This window comes from Myotis brandtii, unplaced genomic scaffold (genome assembly GCF_000412655.1).
Source record: "Myotis brandtii unplaced genomic scaffold, ASM41265v1 scaffold436, whole genome shotgun sequence".
Classification (NCBI taxonomy): domain Eukaryota; kingdom Metazoa; phylum Chordata; class Mammalia; order Chiroptera; family Vespertilionidae; genus Myotis; species Myotis brandtii.
Window position 1 is genome coordinate 133,708 of NW_005366679.1, and position 11,528 is coordinate 145,235.

Consider the following 11,528-nt stretch of genomic DNA (forward strand, 5'->3'; position numbering starts at 1 on the left):
ATATATATATATATATATATATATAAAATAAGTGACACACATATGAGTGTAGATAGATATAACATATTTTTTAAGTTTCTAAAATTTAGGCTCTCATATATTGAAGAAGGGGAAATGCGTGATTAGGAAGACTGGCTGGAATACATAGAGTTTCTTTTTTTTTCTGGACATGTTAAAGTTTTTATTTTACTCACAATCAACAAAAAACCAGCTAGATATTATAACCAGTTAAAAAGAGCATTTTTCGAAGAACAACCTTACAGAACAGGAATGTTGAAAGTTGAGGCAAAACTGAGAACAAATTGAAGATATACTGCAGAGGACCAAACTTCCATTGCGTTCACTATTCTACAACCTACCTAGTTGTAAAATAACTTCCCTACAATGGAAATCAGATAAACTGAAAGGATGTGCCCTATGCATCAATAATGTGTAGTTTCCTATTAATGCACAACATTTTCCTACACATGCAAAGCCTTATTTTCTGTTTTGTAACTATAAGATAAAGCTAACCTTTGTTCAAGTATAATAAAATACACAAAAGTAATATAATTAGAATGACTCTAAGTTAAAATGTTATCGAGTTACAGAGGGGGTGAAGCATTCGAAGATGTGGAGTTCATTACAAAGCTCTTCCATAACCAAATCACTTACAGCTTTATTACTGGCGCCTGATCTGCATAGGTGCTGAAGCCAAAAACTTCCTGATCAGGTCTTCTTCCTCATGCTATACATCTAACCTATTACCCACCCACTCCTTACGCTTTACTTCCACTGGTCTTAAATCCCACCAGTTCACTCCATTTTTACTGCTCCTTTCCTAGACCAAGCTTGAATCATTTGCAGAGTTCTTTTTGGGCTTTAGCCTGTCCCTGCTAACTCAATGCTCAACTTTCATGTCATTCAAATTAAATCACGACTGCCTGCACAGTTCGGGACACGGCATAGACCCTATGGTTCACATCAAGTAGATCAAGTGTCTACTTGAATATAAACCTAACATCATCCTCAGAAAAGCCAGGTGGGGCTCCTGTCTGAAATTGTGGTGATGCGCTTCCAGGTGCTATGCAGGGCATTGACTCCAATGTATGAATTTCCAGGTGTTGAGGTTATCTTACTTAGACACCACCTCTCTCCCTAATCTCTAGCCACCTGATGTATTTTTTAATGTCTCTTGATTTTGATCCTAGAAAATAAAATGGGAAATACCCTAGTATCCCTTTTGCCAGGACACTGACAGAACATATATTCAGATTTGCTTCCATAGTTTTTGCTTTATAGTTCCATCAAAATTGTTGATAACAGATATTTTGTTATTATATGCCCAATATAGAATTCACCAAAAATTATCAATTTTAAAAATGGAGACAAAAAAAGCAGAAGCTATCCAGGTCCATTTATATGCTGTCACAAGGGTAAGATTTCCCTTCTTTTTATGGCTACGTAGTATTCCATTGTGTAAATATACCACTGCCTTTTTTAAAAACTATTTTTTATTGATTTCAGAGAGATAGGGAGAGGGAGAGTGCCGGAGTCCATTCATTATCTTCACTAGCTGAGTTTAGACAGAGACCCCCCCAAAAGCTAGTAGCCATTGAAAGTCCTAGCAAAGGTCAGGGCTGTGCACCAGCCAGTTAATCTAGGAACCACTCAGTTAATTTAGGTAATAATAGTTGAAGCATCCCCACCTTAGTTCCCTTAATTCCTTAGATAGTTATGTAGATCCTTGTTGATTATTGTTAATCAGTTACTCTGCCTATACTCGGAAATCTATTGATGAGTTAATCAGATACTTTTGTCTACTCCTGGAAATTGCTGATCTGTGTGTCATTGAAACTTCCTTACCCTAAGGGCTACTCCAGATCAATAAAAGATTGGAGCAGCCTGAGCATGGGTGGAAGTCCTTCGGGACTTGCCCGCCTGGTCCCCCAATATTGCAAAATTATCTCGTGTCTTTTTCTCTCATTTGTTGTGCGGCTCCACTTTCAGATACCGAACCCTACTCCACGCAGAACGTGGAGGGAGTGTTACTCGACAGGAGAGAGAGATAGAAACATCAGTGATGAGAGAGAATCATTAATTGGCTGCCTCCTACACACCCCACATGGGGGATCGAGCCTGCAACCTAGGCACATGCCCTGACGGAATTGAACCATGACCTCCTGAGCCACGCTGGCTGGGCTACCACTGCTTTTTGTCCACTTATCTACTGATGGGACACTTGGAATCCTTCCAAATTTTGCTCATAGTAAATAATGCTGCAATTATGCAAAGTGAAATAAGCCAGTCAGAGAAAGACAAGTACCATATGATTTCACTCAAATGCAGACAGAATCCAAATAACAGAATGAACTAACAAGCAAAATAGAGACAGATTCATACATAGAGAGCAGGCTGGCAGCTGAGGGTGGGCTGGGGGAGGAGGGTGGGATTGAGCAAAATATAAAACAAAGAGGAAACAAACTTATGAACTTGGACAACAGTGTGGTGATGGCCGAGGATGAAGAGAGTGGAGGAGGGTATGGGGTGATGGACAGAGACTTGGCTTGGGGTGGTAAACACACAATACAGTGTACAGATAATGTGTTGTAGAATTGTGCACCTGAAACCTGTATAATTTTGTTAACCAGCGTCACCTGATAAATTCAATAAAAGGAAAAAAACAACAACATAAAAAAACAGGTTAGACTGTGGTGATGGTTGTACAACACTGAATTTACTACAAATCATGAATTATATACTTAAAATGGGTGAATTTTATGGTTCTGTATGTTATATCTCAATACAGTCTTTTAAAAACTGATTTTTAAAAAGCAAAAGCAATTGTATATCCAACATAAACAGTACTAACTTTTAAATATGCAAATAAACATAAAAATAACACATGCTATTCTGTTGTTTTGAAAGAGAATAAAAATATTTCAACGGCAGTCTTTTCAAGAGCGATTTGTGAAATGAATTTGTTTTGTGTCTGGACTTTACAGGAAGTTCCCTTGCTTGAACTTGGCTTGGAGGTTTGACGGAGTAAATTGTTCCTTGACTTTTGAATTATTCATCTTGGCTGCATGATACGCAAATCACACTGCTCTCACTATGTCTAGAGGCACAGCACTGGGTCAGAAGCTGCATCAAGTTGCTGGCAAAGAATTTCTGTCAAGGGATTAGGACTTTCCAACAGAACGGTAAGTTGTAATGTAACTCATGTTGCCCAGGTATTTAAAGTAAATAAATGCCGTTTGTTAGGGGTTTCTTTAAAAAGTGGCTGTGTGCAATTAAAGTTTAAAGCAATGTTTAAATGAACTGTCTGAACTGTTGCTCATATGTACATGTAGGGCAGCAAAAGAAACTGAAAGGAAGTCATATATTTTTCCTTTACATTTATTTTTTTTAACAAATGTAAGGCCTTGTTTAAATGGCCAAATAATAAATTTATTTTCTTCTAAGAGGTTTATTGTATTTGCTTATGTTTTGGTAACTATATTTCATAAAAAAGGAATGAGAATTACTTAAGTAAATTTAACTATTTGAAAAAAATGTAAAGTTTCTAAATCATATGAAACAAATATCATATATATTATATATAGAGAATAATGTGCTAGATGAAATACTAAAATTTACCAATTGTGTTTGTAAAAATTGCATTATTCAAGAATATAACTCACTAGGGAAAAAGGGAAAATTTCAGAAATCATTGCTATTATATCTTCCAAAATGTTTTATAATTGGTGAGTTATTTTTAAGAAATTTTTTAAAAACCACAATTTGACATCATATTTTAACATTTTAATCCTTTGACTTCTGGTGTAATTTCTGCAATATATAATATACATCAAGTCATCAACATTAAATGATTATATCTTTTCAGTGTAAATATGTTCTTTATTCAAATGGATTATTAATGAAAAAATCAATTTCATAAAAATATACACATATTACTGTGTAAAGTTGGCTTAATAAAACAGTTAAGAATTAATATTTCATAAATGTTCTATATTATGATAAGTATAAGGAAAACAATGTAAAAGTTATTAAATTATCAAATATGTTTTTAATTTAAGTTTCAAAAGCATACACCTTTAAAAGGCTGAATATAATCAAAGTGAAAGAAAGATATTCTCAAGTTAAAATTAAGAACTGCTTATGTAAGTGAAATTAACATTCCTTGTAGTTTAATAATTCTAACAGGTATAGGTATAATTTTGAATAAATAATTAAAGATTTTACTTTAATTGCCAATATCTAAAAACCTGCTAAAATAATTTGTCCAAATCATTTATAACCATTTTTATTTTCTAAAAATTAAAAATCAACCACTAGAAAATGGGAGAGAATATTTATTTTTCTTAGGGAAATTTCCCTTCAATTGGGAATTTTCTTAAAAGGAGCAGCTTATTTCATCAATGTGTAGAATTGTGATGGCCACACTAAGAACACACTTAACTACAAGCATCATCAAACTTGGAATCTATTACCCTGGAAATTGAGGATCCTGGCAAGGTTAAATTGGTTTGCAAATATTAGACAGACTTACATTTATAAAACCACAATTTATTGGTATTATGAATTTAGGAATAATATTTTTAAATAAAATAAATCTATCAAAAACAGATTGAAAAACATATTTCTATAAAAATAAATTCAAATAAGTATTAAACAGTAGGATGATATCCAAAAATTAGGAGTCATTGGTTTACAGAAATTTTGATTTCTTCTTTTTGCCTCTCTGCATTTTCTGAGTGTTACATAATAAAATGTTTTTATTGTGTGTTTTTTAAAAGAATGAAGGAACCACTCTGAGAAAAAGGTCAAAGTTGACTAGCCATTCATTTTTTTTATTTCGGTCCTGATATTTTCTATCCCTGCTTTCTCCTTAATTTCCAATCCCAGTGGACAACTCAAAAACAGAAGAATCCATGGCTTCAACTTGGCTGAGTGTTAGCTATTGGTAATCTGCCTTCTAGGTATAGCTGTATTTTTCTTTCATAGCAGTCAAACTTTTCTGCTGCATGTAAGCTACTGACATAAGTCAGTTCAGTACATTTAAGAACTGACTAGGCAGAAAAACAAGACTTATAACTAGAAAAAGAAGAAACTGAAAAATGAGACAAATAATTTTTTGTCTTAAAAACTTTCTATTGTCTTAATATTCATTTGAGTGTGTACACCAGTTTTTTAAGTATTCCCAAAATAACTAAGTTGCCCAGAACTTAGCTTTGAAGAGCTACATTTAAAGCTTGGGCAAGCAAGGATTAGACCACAGAAAAGTCTATAAACAGAGAGAGGACAACAGGAGATTGCCAATCATAGAAGACTAGGAAGAGAGCATCTAGAAGTTATGGAATTGAAACTAGCTAGGAGTAGAGTTAGAAGTAATAGTGAAAACTTACCAACAGTCTAAAAAATAAAGGCTATTGTTTAAAAAATACCTTTATAAAAAATGTAACCTTTTCCTTGTATTCCTAAGAATTTTTAATATTATTAAATACAAGCCGATATGGGGAAAATACAAAGTCTAGATAAATCAAAAGGAGAATGCACACTATAAAAATTATCTGGAATTTTATCACTACTGATAAAACTATTAACACTTTGGTACATGCCCTTGACTTTCTAATGTTTCTTAATTTCAGATGTGAACTCCTAAGTCTTTAATTATCCCTCATTTTTAAAAGTGGTCCTAGAAAATATATATTAAATTTTTCTTTCTTCCAATGTGTATCTAAATCACACCTACCACTATTACAATTGCCATTTTTGAATATTAGTCATATTATTTGCAGTGTCAGCTTTTATAGTAAAACTAGTGGCCTGTTGCACGAAGATTCACACAATAGGCCTTCCTTCCCCTGGCTGCCAGCACTGGTTTTCCTCCAGCACCCGGGACCCAGGCCTTTGGTCTGGCCGCAGCAGCGAGGCTTGGCTTCTCCACTCCGGCTGCTCCCAGCCCCTCCTTTTTTTTTCCCCAGCTCCTCGAGCAGAGGCCAGGGCTGGCTGGAAGCCTGGATCACCCCCAGCGACCCAGGCCGCCACTCCTTGAGCAGAGCCCAGGCCCCCAGTTGTTGGGTTAATTTGCAGTCACTCTGATTGGCTGGTGGGTGTAATGGAGTGGCGGAGTGATGGAGTGATGGCTAATTTGCATGTTTCTCTTTTATTAGTGTAGATAGAGCAATGGGCTTAATTTGGTGAACTTACTATAGATTTGATCGTGGAGAAAATATTTACAAATATATTTTCTAAATAGTCAAGTGTTTATATTATCTCTCCACTCTGCAAGAATTTATAGGTCATCTACTATCTGGTAGTCACTGTGCCAGGTCTAGAAGATCCACTATGAGTAAGATAAAGTTGAGGGAAGTGCTAAAAAGAAGCTCAGTATAAAATGAGAGCATAAAATGTGAGGATCTAATTTAGACTGCTGGGTCAGAGAGGCTATCTTGGGAATCCCACTGATATCTGAGAGAAGTGTAGATAGAAGACAGAATACGTTATGGGGCAAGAACCACAGTAGGGAAGGTCAGTGAAAAGAAATTCAATGCACTGAATGTGAGTAGTCTTCTCTGTGCACTCAGGAAGGAAGATGAGCAAGGAGGTGAGTCATGCTAGGTGAGGCTGAAGTGGAGTACAGGAGGCAGTTCATGCTGTGAGGTCCCCAAGAAAGCTTTTGGAGTTTATTCCTTTAGTGGAAAGTCATTTAAACATTTTGGTTGAGGAGAGTAGTTGTAGTTTTTAAATATCGTTTAGCTGTCATGTTGAAGGCAGATTGAAAGGGGGACAGAGTTGTGAGGAGACTATAGGAGGATATGGTACAATCCAAGATAGAGATGATGATGGCCAGGACTAGGCTGGTGATGAAGGTGTGAAGCAATAGAAATGCATTTGAGAAATATCCATACATTATAGACTATGAGACCTGGAAGTCTATTTGTAATTGGAGGCAAGCTATAGGTGACTTCAAGGATGTTTTTATATTTTTAAGGTAAAATGGCCTGGGGAAATGGTGAGGTCATTGATGGAGTTAGGTAGGGGTATAACATATCAGGAAGGAAGTTGAAGAGTTTAGTACAGGATTTCTGGAGGCAGAAGTGCCTGTAAGCAATGTATCAGTGGCAGTAAGTATAAATAACTAACACTTATAAGACAGGTCCAGGCTTTGATATACATTTGAGAGTTGATATATGGATGATCATTAAAGCTAGAAAGTGGATGAGATCATTCATGCAGTGTCTAGATAAAGAAGTTCAGTACTGAGCCTTGAGGAACTCAACATTAAACTCTTAGGTCAAGAAGGCTTAAAAAGAGCCTGCAAAGAACAAGGCAAAAAGAAGGAAAATTAGGAAATTGTCATTTTATAGACGGTAAAGGAAGAGAGTGTTTACAGAAGTCATGGTATAAAAAATAGCTGAGAAGTCAGGAAAGAAGACTAGTAGTGAATAAATGACCATTGGGTTGAGCAAAGTGAAAGCTGTTTTGGTTGTGTGGTGGGTCAGAAGCCAATTGGAGTAAAGGGAATAGGGTGTCAGGATATCAAAGCAGTTAGTGAAGACAGCTCTTTGTTGTAATTCAAGCTAATGAGAGAAACCTTTGAAACCAAGGAGAATTGTTAATGTCTGCTCTTTATTTTTAAGACAAGAGAGAGTGTTTATATGCCAATGGAAAAGAAGTAGCTGAGCAGGAGAAGAAGGCTGAAGAGACAGGAAAGAGAGAGTTTTGATAACAGTTAACATTCCTGAGATTTGGGAATGAGTTGGATCTGGAGTAAGCCCAGAGGAATAGACATTCTCTGTTGTCACTGGAAGGAAGGAGAAGACAGGTACAGAGGCCAGAACCAGAGAGTGGACATCCATGAATGGACTCTCCCTCAGGGAACTCGAAGACAAAAACATCTGCTAATGAGAAGTAGGGGGAGTAGGTAGAAGTGGTTTGAATAATTGGGAAAGATAGGAAATTGAGAAATGTACTATATTCCTGGAGATGTGAGAAAGCAGGAGAGCAGTAGAATCAGATGTGCTCAAAGATGGAGATAAGCCAACCTGCTTAGTTCTTCAGCAGCGTTCATGTGCCTGCTGCCCAAAGAAGTTCCTATCCAGCTGTGTCTAGAGTTGGACTCAGTGGCAGGTTGCCCTGGAAAGACTTGAGGAGAGGCTCAGAGGAACTTACAATGTTTTAAAGAGTGATTAAAATAACACCAAAATATTGAATTTGTCATATCTACAATTCCATGAATTGTTTTCATAAATAAAACACTCACAAAACACCAGCAATTTTTTACTGAAGTAGACCACTTAAATTTGACAAAAGATATGAATTTTCCAGATGCTTTCATGATAGCGAATTCTGCTCAATGTTTTCATGTTTCCCAGAAGACAAAAAAAACGGTTCAGGTCATTTGACCTTATTTTGCTCTATTTACCAAAATACTTATATTGAAAGAATCATTTGGTTGCAACAACTAGCACACAGAGTTCTATATGACAGAGATTTTTGGAAAATTTTATTTTCAACCTTGGTTTTTTCCTCACTAGAAATAAGTAGGATTCAATATTTAATAATGGCAATTCAGTACATTTTTAAGAAGCTCGAGTTCATTAAGTACCCTACTCAACCAGAAACAATCTGTTCTCATTACAAGAGAAAACATGGTAGGTGAGCGAGATATATGTGGGTTGAATGAATCAGGTTGCTTATTTTCATGACCCCCTGTTTCAAAGATGCTATGATGGAGGTATTTTATTAGATGAAAGAACTGGATTTTCATTTCATGAATTTAATAAAAATAAGCATAATACTTTAACAATATAGAAACAAAGTAAGAGCTATGGAAATGTCAAGACTGGAGTTATAACAATCATTGTTTCCTCTTCTAGGTTATAATTCAATCTAATTTAACTCAGCATAACTTATCAGACAACTACAGTGTGCTGGGGAACATGGTAGGTCCTGGAAACGTCCGTCTTCACTCACTTCACTGCATTTTTCATTGGTCTCTTTACAGTTTTTCAAATCCTCTATGTGTGTTTCTACCTCACGGCCTTTGCACATGCCTTTCCTAATGCCTGGAATACTCTTTATCATATACAGGGTGGGGCAAAAGTAGGTTTACAGTGTGAGTATGTGAAACACAGAGTTTATTCTTGTATTATTATTTATTAATTACTAGAGGCCAGATGCACTAATTCGTGCACCAGTGGGGGCCTGGCCTGCAGGATTGGGCTGAAATAAGCTGAAGCTGAGGGGTCCCAGATTGGGAGAGGGCTCAGACCAGGCCAAGGGACCCTACCAGTGCACAGTCGGGGCTAGGGAGGGACACAGGAGGTTGGTCAGCCGGGGAGGGACTATGGGAGGACTCCAGGGAGTTTCCTGCCCATCTCACTCAGTCCTGATCTGCCGGACCCAAGCAGCAAGCTAACCTACCGGTCAGAGCGTCTGCCCCGCCCCCAGTGGTCAGTGAACATCATAGCAAGTGGTTGAGTGGCCTTAGCATATTATTAGCATATCATGCTTTGATTGGTTGAACGGATGACCAGACACTTAGCATATTAGGCTTTTATTATATAGGATTGTATTATTTTCCATAGGAACAATTATAAACCCCCACCTTTTATTATATGAACTTTTTTTTCAATTTCTGATTCTTCTCAAGATATTATAAATTGTTTGAAATTAGAAACTTTCATTCATTGTTGTTATTCTCACTGGCTAGCACACAGTTCAAAGGTATTAATAAATATTTTTTGAAACATTAGTCACACATACATGCATATACATGTGTACTCCTTACTAATGTAGACCACTGTCCATATAGTCAACTTTTTTGAGCGTTCTTTTAGAATTATTATGTTAAGTGCCATTATGTCCTTAGCCATCCTTTCGTGTTTCATCCTTATATTTTCTCTCTCTCCTTTAGGCATGGAATGCATCTTGTGAAAACTGGCTGGCAGCAGAGGCTGCCCTAGGAAAGTACTACCTTTCCGTTTTTTATGGGATTGAGTTCGTTGTGGGAGTCCTTGGGAATAGCCTTGTGGTTTTCGGCTACCTCTTCTGTCTGAAGAACTGGAATAGCAGTAACATCTATCTCTTTAACCTCTCTATCTCTGACTTCGCTTTTCTGTGCACACTGCCCCTGCTGATCAAAAGTTATGCCATTGAAAACTGGACATATGGAGATGTGCTCTGCACCAGCAACCGATACATGCTTCATGCCAACCTCTACACCAGCATTCTCTTCCTCACTTTCGTCAGCATTGATCGCTACCTGCTCATGAATTACCCTTTCCGAGAACACCTTCTGCAAAAGAAAGAGTTTGCTGTTTTAATCTCTTTGGCCATTTGGGTTCTGGTGACCTTAGAGCTTGTGCCCATGGTTCTCTTTATAAGTCCCATTACAGGTGGCAATAAAACCAGATGTAGGGATTATGCCAGTTCTGGGGACGCCAAGTCCAGCTTCATTTACAGCATGTGCCTTACCTTCTTGGGGTTCCTCATTCCTCTTTTTGTGATGTGCTTCTTTTATTTCAAGATTGCTGTCTTCCTAAAGCAGAGAGCCAGGGCACAGGCTACCACGCTGCCCTTTGAAAAGCCCCTCAACTTAGTCATATTGGCCGTGGTGATTTTCTCTGTGCTTTTCACTCCCTACCACGTCATGCGGAACCTGAGGATCATTTCACGGCTGTGGGACGAGAATGAGGCCAAATGTCCCAGGGCCATCATCCACTCCTTATACATTGTGACCAGGCCCTTGGCCTTCCTGAACAGTGTCATCAACCCCGTCTTCTATTTCCTTGTGGGGGATCACTTCAGGGAGATGCTGACGAATAAGCTGAGGCACCACTTTCAATCCCTTATGTGCTTTAGGAGATGTGCTAATGGACTCGTGTTTTCATTCAGAAAAGAGTGAGGTGCCTGTGGAACAGAACGTCTTATACACGCAGTTGTAGGCCAGTTAGAGTTTGATGGACTCGGACATAAATCAGAGCGGGTCACAGATCCGCCCCTGATTTAAAGACGTGGTGTACTCAGAGTACATAAAAAAGAAGAGGATGAGAAGAATTTATTTGTCCACTTACAAATTGAAAGAAGTCGGACAAGCAGGAATATCTGGGCATATACATTCAAAATCCTAGATGTTATAATACCTCAATCAGTGTAAGAAGAATAGAAGCTAGATAGCGTAGCAAGTTTGCATTTGATCATCGGTTGGACTGTAAAATAAAATTGTTTTGGCAAAATTCTCCTGTGTTTTTCTTATTCATACTCTCCTATAACTTTATGTGAGAATTGAATAGCAGATTTTACATACATTATTAAGTATTATTGTTAGAAGTTGTACTCTTAAGCAAATTTAAAGTAAAGAGTAACAAGAATGAGCAGCAAAGCAATAAAACAAGTTCAAGGATGCTTATATATCCCTTTATATTGATCATGAATTGGGTCAACTCTCCTTTTTGTTGTATGGTTTATAGTGTAAATAATCATATTGAATAGAGATATTCAACAATGGGAAAGGAATCTTTGAACTTGGTTGTTAGGGA

At 37.2% G+C, this 11,528-nt stretch overlaps 1 protein-coding gene across 1 annotated transcript; it reads left to right on the forward strand.

The window, feature by feature from the left end:
- The first annotated feature begins 2,952 nt into the window (after nucleotides 1-2,952).
- Nucleotides 2,953-11,227, forward strand: SUCNR1 (succinate receptor 1). The gene is made up of 3 exons (XM_014546216.1): nucleotides 2,953-3,182; nucleotides 8,865-8,930; nucleotides 9,905-11,227. Exons 2-3 carry the CDS (start codon nucleotides 8,928-8,930, stop codon nucleotides 10,892-10,894), a joined length of 993 nt encoding a protein of 330 aa, XP_014401702.1. The 5' UTR covers nucleotides 2,953-3,182; nucleotides 8,865-8,927; the 3' UTR covers nucleotides 10,895-11,227.
- The last annotated feature ends 301 nt before the right edge of the window (nucleotides 11,228-11,528 follow it).